Source organism: Pyxicephalus adspersus, chromosome 1 (assembly GCF_032062135.1).
Source record: "Pyxicephalus adspersus chromosome 1, UCB_Pads_2.0, whole genome shotgun sequence".
Classification (NCBI taxonomy): domain Eukaryota; kingdom Metazoa; phylum Chordata; class Amphibia; order Anura; family Pyxicephalidae; genus Pyxicephalus; species Pyxicephalus adspersus.
Window position 1 is genome coordinate 20,750,294 of NC_092858.1, and position 22,798 is coordinate 20,773,091.

Consider the following 22,798-nt stretch of genomic DNA (forward strand, 5'->3'; position numbering starts at 1 on the left):
TTGTTCACCTATACAACATGTGACTTGTGTGATTTTCCTGTTTCCAGGACTCAGACTGTGACGGTACATGGCCCATGTATTTTCTGGGTTGCGGATATAATGCTTTCCCAGTTGGCTCAGAATATGCTGATTTTCCTCACATGGATGACAAGCAGAAAGACAGAGAAATTAGGAAGTTCCGTTATATCATACATGCAGAGCAGAATGCCATAACATTCAGGTAAGATGTCCTGGATAAAGGTAAGCGCATGTTCAGACTAGTAAGAAGTGAGAGTAAAAAGGTGCTGCATAACAGTGGCAAGTGGCCACAAAGCTATGTGTATTTTTTGTTTTTTTTAGTTGCAGCTGGTTTAATAAAAACTCTTGCAAAAGCAGTGACAAGTAGTTGGAGTTCATCTATGACATCCCTGGATGCTGCATGTAGCTCCTAAAAGGAAAGGTGTGCTGAAACTATTTTAAACAGTTTAGACCAGCTCTTTGTACCTAACATTTCTGTGTTCATTTTATTTTTTTGTGTTTGTCTTATGTTAACCTAACTGAACCATTTGACCCCACTTAAAGAAATTTGATCTCCACCAAAAAAGGTTCCTGGTTCTGATTATTATGACATTTTACAAAACAGATGGAAGATGGTAATTTAAATATATATACACAATTACAAAAGCCTAAAACTTTCCCTGTATGGAGTGGGTATCTAAGCAACTCACAAAACCCCTGACAATGCAAATGTATTTCCATTAATTTCATTTCGTATTGGTGAAAAAACAATTGAAGGATTTTTATAAAAGGGGGCAATAAGTATTTCCATTTTTCTAGACACTTGACCATCATACACCTGTGACTTTGCTAGACACCTTTTTTAAAACCATGCACCTGGTTCTATGATGGTCTCTACTTTTCTAGAAATGCTTTCCAAAAGATGTTGGAGTGTATCTAGAACTGTGTGCTCAAACAGCATTTATAAAGTCAGGGACTGATTTTACTTGAGAAGACATGGTTTGTAATCGGTGTTATCCCAACGGTGTTCAGTAGGTCTGCAGTTCGGGCTTTGTTCAGTTCTCTCAAGGTCATCCACACCAAAGAACCAATCCCCTCAAACCATATATTTATAGAGCTGGCTTTGTGCACAGGAGAACAGTCATGGTGGAATAGAAAAATGTCTTCTATAAATTGTTTCCACAAGGTTAAAATTCATCACTTTTTTTATTTAGTGTCTTTTTATTCTCTGCACACAATTGAACTCTGAATTTTAGTGGGATGTCCTCATATGTTTGTCTCTTATAGTTGGTCAGTTGCCCACAAGCTTTTAATACAAATCAAAGTTAAGAATATTATAGGTGGCCTCTAGAACTATCTAAATCATTATCATAGGAAGAGAGCCACATAGCCAATATTGAAAAAAGCTATCACCAAGCACAGAAACGCTAAGGGTAGATTCAGAAGAATAAAATGTTAAGAGAAAGAGAAATGTGGCTTACTGTTTGTAAAGGTTAAAGATTTACACGTTGCTCATCACATCATGTTTTGTATTTAGCATCTCCTGTTACTTCTGCTTTTTCAGTGTCACTTGAAATTTTCCCATACTCTTTGCAGATACCATGAGATTAAACCAGATGAAAACAGCATGATCTTCGTGACGAAATGTCCCTGTGATGAATGTGTTCCACTGATTAAAGGCTCTGGTATCAAGCAGATCTATGCTGGAGATGTGGATATTGGAAAAAAGAAGGCTGACATTTCATACATGAAGTTTGCAGAACTCAAGGGAGTCAGTAAATATGTAGTAAGTGTTGAAGAAAGTAAATATGTCACTTCAGCAGATCAAGGGCAGCAAAAATTGATTAAAAAAATTGATAAAATTACAGCACAATTTTCATATTCTGTAATATTTTATATGCTCCATGCATTTACCCAATGCAGTTCTTTTATTATTTATAAAATCATTGTATTACTCTGCATCTACACACCGAAGGCCTTTTAGGAAACTAGTGTCCATGGAATCAATTCAAGGTGATTTTTGTTCTATAGCTGAAAAAATAAATTTCCCACTTGATTGTGTCGCTAAATTATACAAAGTGAACAACTGTGCTTAAAAAATAAAACAGATTACATATTATATATACCAGTTTAAAAATTTTCAGTCATTGTTCATTTTAGAACTCTACCCAATATATGTTTATGCTAATTAAACAAATATAAGCAAGGTAAGGATCTACAGTTTTGTAATAGGGCAAAATATGTGGAAAAAAAAACAGGACAATGTCTGATAAGTCTAATGTATAGTCTCATTTTTCTGTTGCCCCTAAAGGGGATTTGTACTAAGAGGCTGCTATAATGGACCTACTTTTGAAAACACTGGATGCCTTGCTGTTGCTGTCTTTACTATTGTTTGGTTCATTGATATGCCACAGCCATTGAAATTAGGAAAGTCAGAATGAGGTCACAATGGCTAAACTGCATTTTTTTTGTGGCCAATAACTGAAAAAAATAAATTCAATAAATACCAGTGGATATTAGTATTTTTAAAAGCCACGGTTACCCATTTAGTGCTGCATATGTTTACCAGTGCAAGATGCCCTCCAACCTACTAATACTCACCTGTCTATCGATCCCATGCTGCTCCTTTCTCCTTTGCAATTGTTTAATGTCAGCCTGTACCAGAAGGCTAGCGTAGTAGAGTAGTAACCTCACCCCTTTCATTATCTGATGCTTGGATCTAGCAATGGACCATAAAGCCTGAGCTTAATGGTCAGATTCCCACCAGCGCTACTCAGAAACACCATGTATTTTGCTGACAGAGATGGAGGAAGGAGCAGCTGGGGATTACTGGAGGGGTATAAATGGAACAGGGCGGGTGACCTTACACAGACACTGTCTCTGACCTGAATGAACAAAGTAGCAGTGTCTCTAAAATCTTTGATATCTTAAACTTTTTTTTTTTATTATTCAACAGTGGCAGAAAAATCCACACAATTGTTCTGATAATTCATCGGATTCCAACACTGTGGAGAGTAAGTATTCTGTACATGATGCTTCACAACCCCATAGAGGTAGTCCCCAGGTTAGGGACATCCGACATACAACAGAGGCTTGAAGGGGGAGGTTTGCATTACTTGCGGAAGAAATCTTTTGCTAATCACAGCTAAGACTCCTCTGCAAACTCTTGTAACTTTTTTATGACCAAGACAAACCTTGCAGTTGTTTCTTTTTGCATTTAAAAGCACAGCTTGCTCCAGAAGTTGATGAATGTCTAGGCTCCATATAGTTTTTTTTTTTTTTGCTTTGTTTGTTATTTACTCACAGTGAGGGTTTTAATATTATAATTGGTTTTGGGAAAACCTTTGGTTGTGAGATTTTCCCACAGTAGTTTGTGTCTCTGCCCTCTTTTGACAAGGTTATAAAAAGGTGTTGCTGCCTTACGACTACAATCCCCAAATATTCAGCAACAAATTCATCAAGTTAGTGTGACACCATGACCCTGATTTATTTAAGTGCTCCATGGCTGGAAAGGATACATTTTCCACAGTGAAGCTGGGTTATCCGCAAACCTGGAATGAAATCCTTAAAAGTAATTTAGTATTTGTTAGCAAATGTTTTTAATCCAGGACAGGATCCATACCAGGTCTGCTGGATAACCCAGCTTCAGTGATGAAATTGTGTCTTCTCCAGCCATGAAGAGCTTTAATAAATCAGGCCCCATGAGTTAGCTTTGTAATGGTTGTGATGATCTCATGGTTTGGGAAGAATCTCACCACTGCATTGCCTAAAAAATACAAGATGCTTCATATGATGTTAGTGTGTACAGCCTTCATGCAAAACTGAAATAGTTTTGGGTGGGGTTGGTCCCTAACTGGAACTCTATATAACTATTTTCTGTAGCACTTTTAATCAGAGAGTAAAAAATTTTGCAGTGATAAAATGATATATTAGAAAACCTTTTTCACAAGAGCTGACATTCTAGATAAGTTCTTGTTTGAATGCTTCTTTGAATGTCATTTTATTGGTCTACCTAATCCTGTATAGATATGCACGTCTGTTGAGGTTTACATTGTAAGGCCAACTGCAGTGAAGTGCAGGAAAAGTGTTATGACCTTGTTAAGCCTTATTTAATTATTAAATACTTTGAAGGCCCATATTACCTAAAAATAGGGACATCACACTGAAGATGTGATCATACAATAATACAATAACAGGCATAAGAGAATACCGATATAGACAAGCAGATTTAAATATATAGACAAAGGCAAAAAAAGTGCATGGTGTCCTAAGTTTTTTTTAGTAACTTTTATTTTAAAATCTTAGGATTTATAACATTATAATAGGATTTATAACATTATCCAGTTACATATATGTGGACTTCATGTCACTTTAAGCTGCTGGGTTTTCTTAGGAATATAAAATGGAAATTTAGAGTACACCTGTGGCCTTACCTACTGGTTGAATGTAGTACTGCAGTAGGTACATGCACTTCACATAGTGGTCACAATTGCTACTCTATTATATTTAGAAGATGCTGAGCTCTTAATAAATAACACAACAAAGAGATTTGCTGTTTTACACAAAAAATATGTAGCTGTTTCCAGTTGTTCCTTTTTTTAATTAGGTGATAAAATACAATATTATGTGGGCATGCTTTTATTATCCAGGGGATTATAGTGTCCCATTTTTAATCAAACATAAATCCTGTGTAAAAATTACAGAGGTATGCTAATACATTATTTTATTAAAAAAATAGCTGGTAAGGCTGGCAGACATCATGATGCAATGATGTGATCATAGTAAATGTTATAAAGATGTATCATTTCAGTTATTAAAAAAAAATGATTTGCAGGACAAATCCAGCAAATATAAAATTACACTTTTGGACTTTAAATGATCAGTGTAATTGTCTGAAAACCTGTGTGATCTTCCTTCATTCCGCTGCACAGTCCAAGTGTGGGTCCAAGTCATTACCACCACGAGCTTACCTCTTCGGTTTGCTTTACTTACTTATTTGTTTGTCAGATGAACTATATGTGAACACAACAATATTGGGACCTTCCTAAACAAACCATTCATCTTCTATCCAATCAAATTGCACTTCACTGTGTTTAGCACATTTTGTTAATCTAAGAGGTCAAACCTAAAACAAAGTCTGACTGTATATTAACACTATGCCATGTTTTTAGGTCCTAGGATCTGCAGGGGAGGGATTACACAATTAGGGGAGAAGTGAGGAGCCCCAACACTGGGAAAATGCACTTTTAAAGTCCACTGAACTGAAAGGTGCATGAAGGTATAGCAGACAATTGTGGCATCTCTGTTCTCTTAGCAGTGTAGCAGGGAGAGATGTGTGACCACATTTCTAATTCCGTGCACACACACTAACACACAGTAAACATTTTTGGCTAGAATTATGCTGGATATTTCAAACTACGCATGGCGGTTAATCTGCATTTCTGTAGCATTGTGTTTTTTGTTTTTTTTTTTATTGTCTAAATTTGTTACAGGACTAGTGCTAGTAACAGACCCTGCTAAGATTCATTATATGATGGCGTGCAGTGATGGTGAGTTATAGGTACTTGTGAACTGAATGTAGATGGCCTTTTGGTAAAGACATGTTTTACCAAGCAGTGACGGAATAGCTGGGATGATTCATTTAATTTTAAAACATTTCATGTAAGTTCATGTATTTGTATGTATGAATATACAAATCGGTCCATTACCTGTAAAAAGTGCATTATTCAAAGACAAACTCGTATTTTAAATCCAGTTACACATAGAAGCCAATCAGATTCTATCTTGTACTTGTCATTTTTTTGACCAGTACAAGACAGAATTTCTAGTCTACCTCCTCATATTCCTGTTGTCTCTGGTTTGCTGCAATTGGGAATATGAGCACTTCACTTTCATTACGATCGTTGGTCGTCAATGGATCTGCCAGGACAAATGACAGATTGAGAGCACTGTACGCACGCCAGATTCTCGTCCGGTATCGGCACTGAGGCAATTATCAGACGAGAATCATCTGACGTGTGTACATAGCTTTACATAGGAAGGATGCATAAGGGAATTTACCCAGGATTATGTTATCAAATTTTTGTCATGTGTAATATATAGATATAGTTCTTTTGTATTTTACCTTGAGGAGTTGTTAGGGCAGATGAATAAAGTGTTCTTTGTACTTGGCTCTAATATGTGTTAAATTGGGACCGATATATTTGCTGTTCCAATACTTTGAGCACCTGAGACTTGGACTTCTAATTTCAGTATCAAACACCGATCCACAGTGAACAGAAGAACTTTTCCTACTGTGAATGAGAAGAAATTGGCTTAGGAGGCGGTGCCATGGTTCACCTTAAAACTACTTTTGCTGTTTTTTTCTGTAAAGGTACTCTGCTGTTTGGTTGGTTGACATTATGGTTCCAGGGTCAACTGAGAAGTCATTTAGCAGAATTACTACAAAGCATAAACTTTTTGTGTAAGGTTTTCGAATGTCTCTGCAGAAAAAGTCACAGAGAACTATATCCCTTCCTAAAACAAAGACCCTTTAGGTTGGGTAGGGCTTTCTAATCTGTCCAGTAACCTGTTCTCCAGAGACCTGTTGGCAAGTGCTGATGAACATGAGGTCAACACTACAATGGTAGGATGAGGCCAATATCCTTTTATTTCCGTAGACAGCATAGGGAACTATAAATAATCTGCTCTGCATGTCATTTCTTCTATTTCCCTTCTTCTTGACAAACCTGGGGCTTGCTTGCAAATCCTAACTCGCTTCTGTATTTAGAATCCAACATTCGATGCGTGTCATCTTTTCATTTCGAGTACTTGTTAAGAGCATGCTGTAAGGTAGAAAACTATGACTGCAAGATATCGTAGTCATTTTGTGAGTGTGCATGGATTTTGTGTGTGTCAGTGGGGATGGTAATGGCATCCGAATTAAATACTGCATCCTGAAATCTTGACAAAGCTAACCATGGCTAAACTATATAAAATGAGGGCAAATGTAAACTATCCCTTTCATTTGTACCCAGTCAGACACTTGCACTGTATCACTTTTTTTTATTAAAGAAAATTTTGGAGTCAGATTGTGTCCGTGGTAAGCTGTAGTTTGGTGGATCGCCTAGTTCTCATCATGAACATTTCAATGGAGGTAGATAGACCTACTTATGGCCAGTATAACTGCATTCATCTTTTGAAATACACTAAGACTTGTGTCATTACTTACATTTTAAAACCGGTGGGGAAAAAAGGTTCCAAAAAAATTTTATTTACGTGGCTTATTCAAGGCCAGGTTCTTATTCCTAAAATTCCTGACCTAAAATTGCAAGGGCTTTGACCAATGCGGAACCACTTTGCCTTAAAATTTAGGGTCGGTAGAACCTTGAAATACACTTTAATGAACTTTTTTCTCTCACAGAAGTTTGTTTTTCTTTTTTCCCCTTACAACCTTTCCTAATCAGGTCAAACCTTTTAAGTCTTTCGTTTCGGTAAAACCTTATATTTATTTTAATAAGCAAGATTTTTTTAAAAATTTTAAATATTGGTTAATGTAAATATAAATTTACATTTCTTTGTTCCTTCAAACTTTGAAAAATCACTTACTTTTTGACCTTAGGTTTTGTTAAGTTTTTATATGCATTCTTTGTGATTAGCTTCCTGGGGATCAAGAATACTAGAACACCATTCAGTTATGTTAAAAAAAGTGGTTTGTTTTTCTTACTGATTTTTCTGTCAGTCTAAAAATAATAAAAAAGAGTAATTTTATAAAAAGTTGTCTTTTTTTTTTTCTTCTGAATGTATACAAAAATCTACACAATTGTGAAAGAGATACTGTCACCACGCTGATTCAGGTATAGGGACCCCCAAGCCACTCAGACTCTCCTGGTGCTCTTTGTTTTTTAGCAACATGTACCAAAAGTCCCAGTGTGGTATGGTGTATAATGAGGTAGCACAGAGATTTTCCTTTTGGCATGTGACTATGTGGTTATGCCCATCAGTGGCTATTGGGAAGTGATCCCATGCTACCGTCATACCTGGAAGAACCTGGCATTTGTATGTGTTGGGGCAGTGCCTACAGGTTAAACCCAGTGCTTGTTATTTATTTTATTTTGGAAGTGACAGCTAGACAATATAGTCAATAGGCTAAGAGCAACATTTCACAACGCAAGTGTGGAGGAAAATATATTGTAGGATTAATCTGCACTGTGTAAAGGAACTTTGTTTTAGGAGGAATACAAAGCCGTCACTTGCGCAATTAGCATTTTTGGAAATTGTCAGCAATTGTAGTCCAAACTTTCAATCAGTTCTGTATGATGCTGCTGTGCTAAGTGATCTTTCAGTTAATATCAGAATGGGCAATGGGAATGGAAAGAAAGCCAAAAATACAATATTTTCCAGCTATACCGAGACTAATGCATGTTTAAAGAATTTAAAAGCCAGATTAAAAGCTGGACCAGAAGTAAAGTACCTGTTGGATATAAAAGATACCAGTATGTTCATATGTTCATAAAGCTGCTTTTCTAAACCTTTATCAACTTCAATCTAGAGGAACACTTGAGATATTTTTAATGTTTTGGGGGATCCCTTTTCAGTTTTTATTCAGGGAATAGATTAATTCTCCCCTATGGTGGTCAGAATACCATCCCTATAGACAGCTAAAAAGGTGTCATGCCACAAGCTGTACCAAGTGGCATTGGATTTGCAGTATGCAGTCATCATTAGATGGAGCTCAGTCGGCCATAGATCGGGGAACCCCTAGCAACACCCTAGGAAATGCTTGGGTTCCATGAAAGCTTGGATTACCATGGCTGATTTAAATGAATGAATCATTTGTAACTTACTTCCATTAATATTTTTTATTTTTTGACTAGAGAAACCAACACTTGGCATTATTACTTTACTTGGCAGTAATATATGAGAGGAGAATGTTTATGGAATTAGGTTACACACCTATTAATCAAAACGGCTCTCAAGACATGGATTCCTAAGGAGGAGGAGGAGGAGGTACTTTGTTATATCTGGCACCAAGATGTTATCAGCACATTATTTAGGTCTCTGCCTTCATGGCATTCTTCCAATGGAAAAAAACCTGTAATGAATGGTATTCAAGTTACTGTTGTCTTTTAGCCTGAACCAGTCTGGCTATTCTCCTCTGACTTCTGGTATTAACAAAGCATTTTTACCCAAAGAACTACTGCTCAATTGATATTTTTACGTTTTGGATCATTCTCTGTAAATCCTAGAGATGATTGTATAAAAATCTCAGCAGATCAGCAGGTCTGAAGTACTCAAACCAGTCTGCCTGGATCCAACAACCGTGCCACATTAAAAATCACTTCCATCCCCATTCTGATGCTCAGTTTGAACTTCAGCAGGTCATCCTAACAATGTGTACATGCCCAAATGCATTGAGTTGCTGCAATGTGATTGATTGGCTGATTTATTATTTGTATTAACAAGCAGCTGAATATGTGATACAAGATGGCCTTGTGTTACCAAAAAAACACAACTCAGATATACACAACATAGTGACGTCTGAACACTGTAAGTGTAAAAACAGTGATCATTTGACAGGTTCAGAACATGTTTGGGTCTTTCCCAACACAGCTTAGAAATTAAATCAATGCGTACACATACAAAAGGTGTAGCCTGTATTTTGGGTTAGGCAAAAACATAATGAAAAGTCACACCGACAGATTACATTTAATTCATAATTAGAGGTTGACATTTAAATTACCATTATTATACTTTCCACAATATAGTTATATGAACGTTAAATTACCATTTCATTATATTAAAAACAGACAGACAATAATATTAGCAGAATATTTACTTGTAAAAGTAGGATGTAGCCTACAAAAGTCACTGAACAATAGGATGTGCTCTACAGTAGTCATTGAAAATCTTTACAGTATATTGTGGTTGTTTTACAAAATACAGACCAAAAATGGTATTATCCGTGGCTGGTGTCTCCAAGAGCATTATAAAATAATTGTAATACTTAAGTGCAGAAACCAATATTAAGGCTTAGACGTAAGGTGAGAATAGAGGCTCCCATGCAACTAGCACCTTGCCTGACAATTGTGCTTGTTCCCAAAGAACCACCAGCATTTGAACATTTTGTATAGGGTGGCAAACAGAAGTACTAAACCGCTGCGGGGAGACAGTATCCCACTCGAGGGCATGTTTCAGTAATGTATGGAAGTGGTACCCGAACTGCAACCTCACCACCAGTCTGAACATATCCCTATAGATGATCAGGTCTAGTTTTGTCAATGACATGCAATATAAATATATTACAGTAGTCAGAATTATGTTTTACATGTAAAAATATTTCACATCAAGTAAAGCTTATTCTCCTTTACATCAAAAACATTTTAATGTACACAGTTTCAATGTCTCAAGCTTCTGCAAAACATTTTTATTTGTATTTTGGATAGAGTGAAATTGGACACAAATATTAGTAGAACTAATTTTTTATGCAGTAAACCTTTAATTTGTAGTCTTTGTCTTGGCTGGTGACATTTATTGTTTCATGCAGCTATTAGAACCTTTCATGCAGCTATTAGAACTGAAAGTAAGGAAATTTCCTCCTTGATGTAAACAGAGTTCCTAACTCCTCCTTGTTCTATACAAAGAGAGGTTTTGGATGCAGGTGGACTTTAAAATTACAATTGTATTGGACTATACCTAAAAGTCATATTCCCGGATTCAAAATCCTTGGTCCCCAATATATCCCCCAACAACCTTTGACTGGCTGGTAAACCGTTTAATAGAATGAGGTAGACTTTTTTTTATTAAGGGGGAAGTTTAGGGTATTTTCAATGGGAACATATTTTTTATTGATAGTGTAGTGCTTACCTTAGAATATATTATGATGCTATTGTCATGTTTTGCCAACTAGAGGGAGATCTCTGTGTCGCTGCACAATGCCTTTCTCCTAACAATTAGGATAAATAGAATAAAAGGTTGCGGATTCCAAGCTGATATAGTTATGCTTGGACATTCACTGGAACTTGTCCATGCTCCTTATCTATGCATGGAAAACTGGCACATAGAAGCCCAGTCTAAGGCTAAGTATACACGTCAGATGGTTCTCATCGGACAATCGGCTCAGGGCTGATATCGCACGAGAATCTGGCGTGTGTACAGCGCTCGTCATCCAAACGACAGTCCTGGCGGATCCACGAACGATCGTAATGGATGTAAAGGGGGAGAGAGCATAGCGGGGTTCCGCTTCGTCATTCTCCCCTTGCCATAGAGCAGAATGGCACTGTATGTACAGCACTCGTTCATGCATCGTGAAGTCATTTGTCGTTGGAAAGGGTCATGAAAGACCCTTTCCAATGACAAATATTGCACGTGTGTTTGTAGCCTAAGACCTGCTTGCTTTAATGTGTTTTTAATTAGAAGGAACCCAATTGTCTCTTCAATTACATCCCAGGCAAGGCTTCCATATGCATGTATTCTGGAACAAAGAAATGTTTCATGGAACACCAAGATTATTGGTGTGTGGGTAGTTTCTTGCGATTGAGTGTGTTAAGGTATGATATCAATGCATTCCCTGTGTGGATGATATCGCCATTTTTATTACCTATGAAGGAGAATGCAGCCTCCCACTCATCCTCCCCTCTCCCTTCTCCAAAGAACTAAACAGCACTGATCTTTTCATGCAACATACAGTATATTTGTCATCAGCACACAGCTTAAGGGGTCCATTTATAAAGCAGTAAATCTGTCATTGACTACCAAGTGATCACTGCTATTAAAAACACATGGACCTAGAAGATCCTCTGCTGGAGAATGTTTGGTCAGATTCATATCTTTATAAATAGAACACTTAGTTTATCATAAGCGAATATACTTTCTTCCATGTACATATACAGTATAATTACAGATCATACACAAGAACAAGTTTAAAAAAAACACATTAACAAAGATATTAGATGAAGTGCATTTCTTACATTCTAGTCAAAACAGTGCTTTGGAAACACTATACCCCCCTTCTAAGCATACTTCAAACTGAAACTATAAATTTGAGAACTGAGACAAAGAAAGGAGTGAGATGTATTTATAAATTACATACATACAATAGATGTGGTTATGCACAGGGGCAGAATTTTTCAAAGATTAGTCCCTTGTTCCAATTGCACAGCCAACCATGAAGGTTCTTCTATTTAAATCTTTGTAATGCACTAGGAATATAAGAAGAATGTGGTAATTTTGGGGAACTGGAAAAGTTCTTCCCTTACACTGGTATGATCATGGGACTTTCTAAGTCATACTTTCATATTGTGACAGCTGAACTACTGTCCTACTATTATGACTGCATTTATAGTGAGTATTCAGCAGGTCACCTATAATTAATTAGAGGTATATTTTCTGGGAATCTCCAGGTGTTACCCTACATTGTCCTGTTCTGATCCAGCAAGCAGGGACAGATAATTGTTCTTCTCATGGGGGCATGTCTTTGCTGATGGAGTGTTACCATCTCTGTATTCTCCATTCTTGTTAGTATTATCTGATTTAGAACCGGTTTAAAGACAAAAGGTAAACAGAAGCAGGAGTGACAACATTTACTGTAAATGACAACATATAATAACTGTAAAAGCCAATGAACAACAATGTAAATGGTTTTCAAAGCAAACTTTTGAAGATAAACGATAATTAACTTAAAGAGGAGATTTTGCAATAAATAGGCATCACTACAACAATAATACTGCACATTGAAGTTTTACAATGTCAGTGCACATAACTTCTTAGGGAGGATAAATTCAGGATCCTAAAGAGCATTTGTTGTACCTTTCCTATGTTAAATACACGTTCCCACAATCGTGCTTTGAGGACAAAGTAAAGGAGGTTTAGGAAAGCCTCAGGATTCATTAAAATGTAAAAGAGTTTGAAGAACTTAGTGCAGTAAAGGTCTGATAAAGTGACTTATACCTATAGATATTTATATATATATATATTTATATATATATATATATATATATATATATATATATATATATATATATATATATATATATATATATATACACACACACACACACGTTAGCACCTAGTATTAATGATCAAACAATTTTACAAAATTGTTCTTGCCACATAAATTCTTTCTCCAAACATTTAGTTTTAGATTTAGTGAGGAAGTATCTGAACCTGGGAGATTCACCCCGATTATTGTCGATGGTTTCTAACACATAAAGTAATGGGAAATAAAAAAATTTTAAGTGAAACCAGCAACAAAGACACTCATTTAGGTAATGTTCTCGTGGTTTGGAGAAACTTTCATTCTCAGTTACGTCTCCTGAAAAGAAGTTGAAGAAAAATCTCCAAATAGGACAAGGCAAGAAAAAAAACTGATAAGTGTTCATCAACTCCTACTTGAAATATTATTCATATAGGGACAAGAGACAAATACTATTGCTAATTCCTAGGTAGAGCCCTAGCTGGAAGCTTGTGATTCAGCGCTTTCAGTTTGGATGTAATTAATGGATTCAGGGTGTGATGCTGCGGTGATTAGCCGATGTGGGGGAGTGATATACATAACAATTGTGATCATGTCACAACATGTTCTACCATGGAAGCAGCCACAAGTATAACTGATAGCAGAACTTCTGTTCTACTAAAGTAGTGAGGGTAGATCCACTGTCAGATGTTTGGAGATGGATTGCTAGTTCATTGGTCAACAATACATCTCAGTGTTTTGTTTCCCTGACCATACCGAGGCCAGTAAGCTCCAAGAATTGATTGATTGGGCCTGATTTAATAAAGCTTTCCAAGGCTGGGGAAAATACACTTTCAGCAGTGGTCAAAGTCATTTGCTATTTGCTAGAATAGCTGGTCAAAGTCATTTGCTATTTGCTCCAAAATGTTTTAAATTCTGGAGCAGATCCATTCCAGGTTTGCTAGATCACCAAGCTTCACTGATGAAAGTGTATCCTCTCCAGCCTAAGGGCGCTTTAATAAATCAGGCCCATTATCTTCAACATTGAACCCGAAAACCTGGAGTTGCTTGGCCTTTTAAATTTCTGAATTTGTTTAGGTTTTTATCACTTTCCTTGTCCCCATTGAGGAAATTCACACTATTTAGTTGTCTTTATCACAAATGTCCTTGAGGAGAAAAGTAAGGGCAAAACCAAAATGGAATAGAGGAAATCTTCCCATGAGGACACCTGTTCCAGTGACAACTGTCTACTGGGGAAGTGATATAATTTGAGTCTACAGGACAGTTAGGGAAATGTTTTCTTTATGAGACAGAGATGGCAAAAAAAGAAAAATCTGACAGTGGTTCTAACTCTTTCCTATTCTATACAAAACTAACAAAAACAGGATTTTGCTTCATATATACTTTTATTATGTCTCTGAGTCAATTATAGATTGTCATAATATTAAATGCCATATGCCACTGGTATGTTAGGTAAAAACAAGTGGGTCAAGGTATACATGGTAAAGGATCATTATGAAATTGATAATTAAAAAAAAAGTATAGGGAAGGAATAATACCACAGTAAAATTTGTTTTGCCATCTGTCTCCCTGTCCAGACGATTTCCCTTCCTGTCCCTGTTACAGTTGAATCTCAAAACTTACTTTTGTCCTGGACTTGTGATAAACCTGTAGCAGATACACCTTCCTAAAGGAGTAACTTCTCTCCTCTAGGTCTAGATCTTTTTTCACTTTTTGTTGTCTCAGGAACCAGGAAATTTTGACAAGTATACAAACCTCACAGGGGATGTAACTACTATAGCACCAAAACTAAAAAATGCCTGGAACAAAATGCCAAATTTAAAACACTTTCCTGTTAGTGTACTAAATAGGGCTCACCATAACAGAATCATTCCTGTGGATGCAGATTCTAAATAAACGTATAATAAAATTCACATTGCAAATTGATTATTTCATCAACAATTGTAGTCTATGCAGGTCATGTACTGCCTCTTGTGCTACTTTAGCAAAGTAGTACATTAGACCGTATGACAGCTACTTACACTCCAATACCATACATATACTGTAGTATTATCTGTTCCAAAGGAGCTTACATTCTATTGTCCTTATCCAATCATATTATTATAATATTCATGTATGTGGCAATAATAGATAACGTAGTACAGATAATAAGTGCCAAATTTTAGCTTACTACATACTTACACTGATCAATTACGACAATTTAATTACTATGGCAGTATTTATGTGGTCTGTTCTAAATAACATACCTGTTGATTCCAGAAATCCAACCGCCTAATTAGTTGTTCTGTACTGAAAACTCCAACAGTGTTATCAGCTATACATGGCTGGCCTCAACTAATGAAGAACTCCTGCTTCCATTAAGGAGATGAGAAGATGGGAGGTGTTATGTAGTTGAAATTGGCTGTGGCCAGGCTTGGATAACAATGTTATTCCTCCATAGTACATGGATTGAGTGTTGTCACCCTAGGACTGGGTGTTTTTACTGGAAGAAGAAAATATGATAGTGACCAGATAAGGGATTCCTAGCATTTGGAAAGGGTATTACCCCAGGAAGGCTCACCAAGGACCATCCAAGGACATCTCATAGGCATTAGGTCATTCTCAATCAAGCAATCTGACAAGTTCAGGAAGTTATTTCTGGTCAGCTTGATACCATTCACTACAACTGGCAGTCCAGTCACAAAGTCATGCATAGTCAAGCTGGGTAGAAGCATTGGTTATGCCTTTCAGTACAGGCAAATCACTGTGACAACAGATATTTCTGACTAGCACTCATGTCTACTTTCCTACACTGCTAGACAATACCCAGATTTGGAAGGACTGTCTCGCTTTTAGAACCTCTTTTCCTCTTCATTTTGGCTAAATATATACACCTCTATAAAAGAAAAAGTATTATTCAACTATTAAACACTGTTTTTTTTTTTTTGCACCAAACCGTTCATGCAGCCTCTAGAATATTCAATTTGTTCTTTTGGAAATCTATTAAATATATAAAAACACCCAATTATGTTTTGTAAGCTAATTTTTTTACATAGTGGCATGACAGCAGTGTGTCATATGCCTACATACATTATTCTTAAAAGTCCCTTTCTTCCTCCAAAATTTGGGAAGGTACACCACCATTAGCTCTTCACTTTCTCCATGTAAAAAAGGGAAAAGTCCCATGCAAAAATGAATGTGACACAGGAAAAGGTGAGTGTGGGTAGCTGAGCTATAAATACCATTACAAAACAAATGATAATTAAAGATAATGAGAAAAACAGATGCACGGTAAAGATATCACTTATCTGATTACAATAAAAACAGCTCCATTCATTAGATTAGCATTTCAGTATAAATACATTTGTAAAATGTACAGTTCTGTCATAAAATGGAATTCAGTGTTGGTTACCCTTAGCAGGACATAGACAGTAACAGGGGAATAAGGTAGGAAGAGGACATTGGCACTCAGGTTCTATTGCATCTCTGACCAGGTTTGAAGCTGAATATTATATAAATCCACTTTAGGTGCACAAATGCTTTGAACATGGAATTGGTGACATTATTATCATAATGAACTATTCAGAGGTACCCGATAAGCCCAACATCTACAGCTTGCCTGTAGAAAAGTACAGTAGGTGGGCAGATACAAGACCGGCCATCCTGCACAAGGCAAGAGAGTAGCAGTGCCTGGTCTGCACAGAGGAAACATTTCACACTGAATTACTGCATATATCCAGAAGAAATTCAGAAAAGATGGCAAAATTCCAGTAAGAACCCACCTATTACTTGTATTGGACAATATTTGCTTATCCTGGTGTTCAGCTTTACATGATCTATAGACATTTGAAAACTGTGGCCATAAGGTAAAAATAGCCTTACTTACTGACAGAGCAATTCCACCAGGGTTCTGTGAATCCTCAGAGTTCCTCCAGAGGTTTCTATGGGTTCCATGAACAATGACCAGTGTACCTCTCAGATCAGTTCAAGTGACACCAGTGATCGTTTGGCTATCTGTAGGGATGGTATTCTACCCAATGACCACTAAATAATTTACTGTGAGCTGTGGGTATCCTAAGACCTGAAAGTTATTTCAAGGGTTCCCCATGCAATAAAGGTTAAGAAAGGCTGATTTAAACCAATGAGGGATGTTGATAATATGTATACAGTACATGTACCTCCTGTTGTAGGCAGATACCTATATGGTATCAATCATACTGCAGATTAAAAAACAGATGATGCATACCCTATCATTACTTATCAGGAAAATGAAGAATGTAAAGAGTAGGCTCACCTGAACACTGATATTTACCTAAATAACTGCAATAATGTTACAATCTATATTTACAGATGAAAAGTGACACTTCCTCCAGTAACCCTGCAGCATATTTTTGGAAGTTTTCACAAAGGCGATACATCTGTTCTATAATCAGTTCCCAGTAAATCACAGCTTTCTCTGAAATGAGAATTGATGCTTCTGATAACGTGATAATGATAGGTTGCAGGTAAGTATCAGTGTATTGGGTTAAGTCAATATACAAAACAGAGTAAAGAGCCACCAACATCAAAACCAAAACTAGAAGTGCTAGAACTCCAGATCTAGCAGAGAAGGGGAACTTTATATGAACTCTTCTAGGTTTGGTTGGTGTCTTCTGTGGTAAACCTAATTTATCAACATCTACCAGTCTGATGTTATCCCACATGCTGGTATCAAAGTTTTTCATACAAGAAATGGCAGCGATATCTGCCGCAGATGGCAAGGGAGTTTTAATACGATGAACTTTTTCCCGAAACTCTTCCATTTTCTGAAGAAACAGAAATGGATCTGTGATGTTCTTAAAATCCTCAGCAATGTCGCAAGCTTTTTTCTTCTCATTCATAATGGTGTTCACCTTGTTGATCTCTGGATCATAAGCTTGCATGACTTCAAGTTTCATAGTTTCGAAATCTGAGAGGATTTCATTTTTCTTCTGCTCTAGAACATGCTGTAGCTTTTCAAAGTAACCCTTCACCTTGTCAGAATCCTTTGTTAGCAACTGAAGAGCTTCTCTCTTGCTGGCCTCCAATTTATCCAAGTGGGCTTGGATGTCCATATTTTGCCATTTTTCAATCCCTTGGCACAGGGTCTCCAAAGAACGCTTTTCCTGACTGTAAGCATCATCAAAGGAGGTGAACACATGTTCTTTGTGCTCTTCGCTGGTAGCACAGAAACCACAGATTAGCTTAAGGTCTGTAGAGCAGAAGATATTTAGAGGTTGTCCATTGTGATCCTTACATAGCGGCATTGTTGGAGTGGCTTTAATCTTGTTATATTTCTCCACAATTCCTTTTAGTACATAGTTAACCTGATGGCTGTTGCCACCCATAGTGGAAATTTCTTTACGGCATGTAGGGCATTTAAAGGAAGAAGGTCTCCATAGCATGTGCCTAGAATTGCCTTCAAGGACACCTTCTAAGCATTTCTTACAAAAGTTATGTGAGCAAGGTAAAACTCGAGGGTCTTCAAAGACACAGTGACAGATGGGACACTTCAGTTCTTCCTCCAGAACGTCCATTGTATTCTAGAGAAAATAAACAAGTCAAAAACAGAATTCCAAGACAACATAATCACTAACTTTAATTGCATATATACATATTGTTTGCAATAAAAAAAAAGATGAGGATTGCATAGCACCTGCTGTTATCCATAACACGTATCCCAGGAGGCTTCAGTACAATCCCTAAGCAACCTATAGGTCATGTTCATGCAGAATGGGGAGTCATCAGTAAGCATTGGGTCCGATTTATTAAAGTAATTTATTCATAAACTATGGGAGAATATGGGTCATACAGCCAACTTTAAAGGGATCTGGTTCAGGATTAAAAACCTTCCCCAAAATCAAACTATTTTTAATAAATCCATTCCAGGTTTGCTGGATCACCCATTTTCTCCCATGATAGCCCATGTGCTCCAGTCTTGGGCTTTATTAAATCAGGCCTATTCTGTTCTGAAAGTGACCACCAGCTGCTGGAAACTCGGGATGGCAATGTGGGACAAGGTATGCAACAGCAGAGCAGAGAATTTCTATTTCAGGGGTGAACTGATGTGTCAGAAATGTTTACTTTTTATTTTTTAAAACTCTGCTGATTTTTTATTATTATACAAAGATACTTTCCTTAGACATACTGTGATATAGCAACATTTTTTTGGCTACAAGTTTTCAATTGGGAAAGCTGTAAAATTCTAAACATTTGTATTTATTGTTCCTTGAGGCAGAGGTGATTATTCACTATTTGTACTGAAAGGTTAACATTTTAGAATTACTGTGGGCCTGTGATCATATGATTATTGTCTTTTTCATGTTTTTATTTACACATGGCTGCTTGTTAATCCCTTAATGGCTTTCATTACTTCATAGCCAGGGCACAATTTGCTATTATGCCAGGTGAAGGGAACTTTTTACATATTGTATATTTACACAAATGCATAGGCTAGGGTTTCCCTAAATATAATGTTCTAAAGTAATAAGTTTAATAAAAATTTAAAGAACATTTGTTTTTAATGTAAACACTCTGAAGTCAGTGGTTCCCAACCTTTTCAGGCCCACGAACCACTAAATTTTACTGGCTCAGTACGGGGGACATGGCTGCAGCTCTGGTCGGTGCGCCCCCCAAGTGTAGTCCCTTCTCCTGACCCCGCTCTGGGGTGCACAGGCCAGAGGTGCGGACCACTAAAATTTTGGCGACCGCTGCTCTAAGTGATCCATTTTTTAGGAAATCTGATATTTACTGAAACATTGAATTACTGCCATTGAAACAAATAGACCTGGAAGTAATGTTTCTGTGAATATCTGATTCACTGCTTTATAAATAGACCTCTAGCATTGTATATTACATATAGTGTATGTTTACACTCTTGCAAATCTATGGGGAATATAATAAGGCAGTTAATCTGACATTCTGCAAGTGAATTTTTCAGGCATGTGTGATCAATTTACCACCATTTTTGGAAGAAATGACAATAATTGCTGACTTTTCCAGCTATGAGTCATAAATACAGGATTTGGGATTCTCTATGACCTCTTGGCTTCATCTCTGCAGAAGTCGTGGACTGCACAGACCTCTGGATGAGCTCTTACATTTGTACAGGGGCAGGACACATTAATATTATTACACAGTATTTATATAGCACCTACATATTATGCAGCGCTTTACAAAGTCACATCATTAAATATCCCTCAGAGGGGCTCACAATCTAATGTCCCTGGTATTTCATGTCATTAACATGATCATAGGCTAATTTTTAGGGGAAGAAAAATAACCTAACTGCATGGTTTTTGGATGCCTAGAAGAAACCCACACAACAGGTATATCATACCAACACCATGCAGATAGTTTGTTGACAGTGCTGTGCACCCAGTCCTCTCCTTCACAATCCTGCTAATGCTGGTTATTTATTTTTCATGCAAGGTCATTTTAACTTCAGCAGCTCCTGACAGCTGTTATAGGTTATCCCTATTTAATGTACAGCGCTGCGTAATATGTTGGCGCTATATAAATCCTGTTTAATAATAATAATAATAATAATAATAATAGGTGAAATATTGACAATATTTTATTTGTTTCACTGAATGATCACTGCAATTGGCTGTACAAGTGAATTTTCAAGCACTCCTAAGTGTGCCTAGGAAAAAAGTGTGATCATGCGTGCTGCTGTGCACATTTAAACCTCCAGACCATTATTATTATTATTATTATTATTATTAATATTAACTAGGATTTAAATATCAGCTCTTCAGAAAGTCCATAGTCATGTCACTTGCTGTCCCTCAAAGGAGCTCACAATCTAATGTCCCTACCACAGTCATATGTCATTATCACAGTCTAAGGTCAATTTTGGGGGAAGCCAATCAACCTAACCTCATGTTTATCAAATGTTGGACAAAACTGGGGGGGATCCATGCAAACGGGAGGGAGAACATGCAAACTCCATGCAGATAGTGTCCTGGTGTAAATTCTAACCTGGGACCTAGCGCTGAACTCTGAGCCATCATGCCGCCGTACCATGAGCCACTTTAGTACATGTTGGTGTCCCTAAAGTGAAGTCTCCGGTGACATGAATATATTGTACACACATAAACCTGCGTTACACACCTGCCCCCATTCCCTTGCAGGACACTGGCATATTCTTTTTTCTCTTCTTATAGAGGATCTTTAGCCATCCTGTATCGCCTGGGCCAGGATGATATAACGCCTGCACAGGTGCACAGAATTTTATTCATTCATTAATTCCCGACAAATGCAGGGGAAGCCAGGATTGCCGAGTGCAGCGCAGCATTCTGCCATATGCCCGGAGTGATCAGGCTGTTACAGAAGGGACATCGCCTGTCCCTTTTTACAATAATCACCTACCTTATTGTGTATTCTTACACTTCTGTTTTAAAGAGCAAAAAAGGTATCATTAGAATCCATCTTTTACTATATAATACTTATACATCCATTATATTGCTTCTCCAAAAAACTTAAATCAGCTTTGGCTGGGTAAAGCTACATCAGATGATTGTCACCCATAACAAATTTTAGGGCTCATCTCCCATTCCAGCAGATTGATGATTGACTGATCGGAAATTAATGTTCACTGCAACGGAGGAGAACACAACGGGGTGCCACTCGCTCATCCTCTCCATAAAACAGAACAGTGTTGTGTGTATAGTGCTCGTTCATTCATCTGCCACTGGAAATGATCACAAAAGATAATTTCCAGCCACAATTATCTGTTGTCTGTATGGGGCTTAACATTTCACTGCAGTAATATGTCTGGCTGTTCCCTCTCAAAGGACAAAAACATGCAAATGCTTAATTGCAGCAAAAAGCTATTTGTTACAATTACCTACAGGCTGAGATTTTTACCTCCGTTGAATAAAAAGTTCCTAAATATTAAAATGGACTATTTGATAGATCTTTAGCAAGCTTGTTAATCTCTATTGTAGGCTGATTTAAGCTACGTACACACGGCAGATTTTTATCGCCCGATAATCGGCATCGGCCAAATATCGGGCGAAAATCTGCCGTGTGTACAGTCGGTGTCGTCCATCGTCCGAACGACTGTCCTGCCGGATCCACGGACGACAACCGATCCTAATGAAAGGGAAGGGGGAGAGTGCGCAGCAGGGTGCCGCTCCGTCGCTCTCCCCCTCCCCTCTCCATAGAGCATGAACGGTGCTGTATGTACAGCACCGTTCATGCATCGTGCAGTCCCTTGTCGTTGGAAAGGATCGTGAAAGATCCTTTCCAACGACAAAAATTGCAAGTGTGTACGCAGCTTTATATAGCGCTGCATAATATGTCATCGCTATATAAATCCTGTATTTTAATAATATTATTTTATATTTAGATTTATATCACAGCAAAATGCAACATGTTAGAGGCTTTCTTTGTAGAATACAATGTTGCAACGACAGTTTCAAGCGCTCTATATTTTTCATCAAGCTGATCTGCATGTGTAAATTAAAATATATTCTTAAATAAAACTCACCGCAGTCATTGGGAAGCTGAGGTCTATCAAGGTTTCTGTATTTCCTGATATAAAGGTTTTTTTATCATTGCATACCATGCAATTTGCAAGTTGTGTCCTCTGTGGCTTTCTACAAAGAGCTCCTTACTGCTGAGATAAATGTGTCTTGTTGCTGAATATTAATGGTAAATGTTGTCTTTCAGCATGCAGGAGATCATGTCTCGGGCAGCCCTGGCCTGCTGTAACACACACACCACTCATGCTTTACTAGACAGAAAGGTACTCAGTGGGATCTGACATCATACATCCTCCCACACATGTACACAGCATCATGGGATGTGTAGTCTCCTCTCCAGTGCTGCAATGGAAATGCATTA

General features: G+C 37.3%; 2 protein-coding genes across 2 annotated transcripts in view; one reads left to right on the plus strand and one right to left on the minus strand.

Annotated features, from left to right (window-relative positions):
- Nucleotides 1-3,308, plus strand: part of CDADC1 (cytidine and dCMP deaminase domain containing 1) — a gene marked incomplete at its 5' end in the record, with an annotated part of 8,204 nt that extends 4,896 nt beyond the window's left edge. Inside the window, 3 exon segments of the mRNA XM_072403320.1 lie at nt 48-220; nt 1,594-1,783; nt 2,954-3,308. Coding sequence (XP_072259421.1) covers nt 48-220; nt 1,594-1,783; nt 2,954-3,094 — 504 coding nt within the window.
- Nucleotides 3,309-9,619: 6,311 nt separating this feature from the next.
- TRIM13 (tripartite motif containing 13) lies at nt 9,620-22,683 on the minus strand. The gene is made up of 2 exons (XM_072403332.1): nt 22,443-22,683; nt 9,620-18,489 (listed from the first exon to the last, which is right to left on the minus strand). The coding sequence occupies exons 1-2, from the start codon at nt 22,518-22,520 to the stop codon at nt 17,260-17,262; spliced, it is 1,308 nt and encodes a 435-aa protein (XP_072259433.1). The 5' UTR covers nt 22,521-22,683; the 3' UTR covers nt 9,620-17,259.
- Between the last annotated feature and the right edge of the window lie 115 nt (nt 22,684-22,798).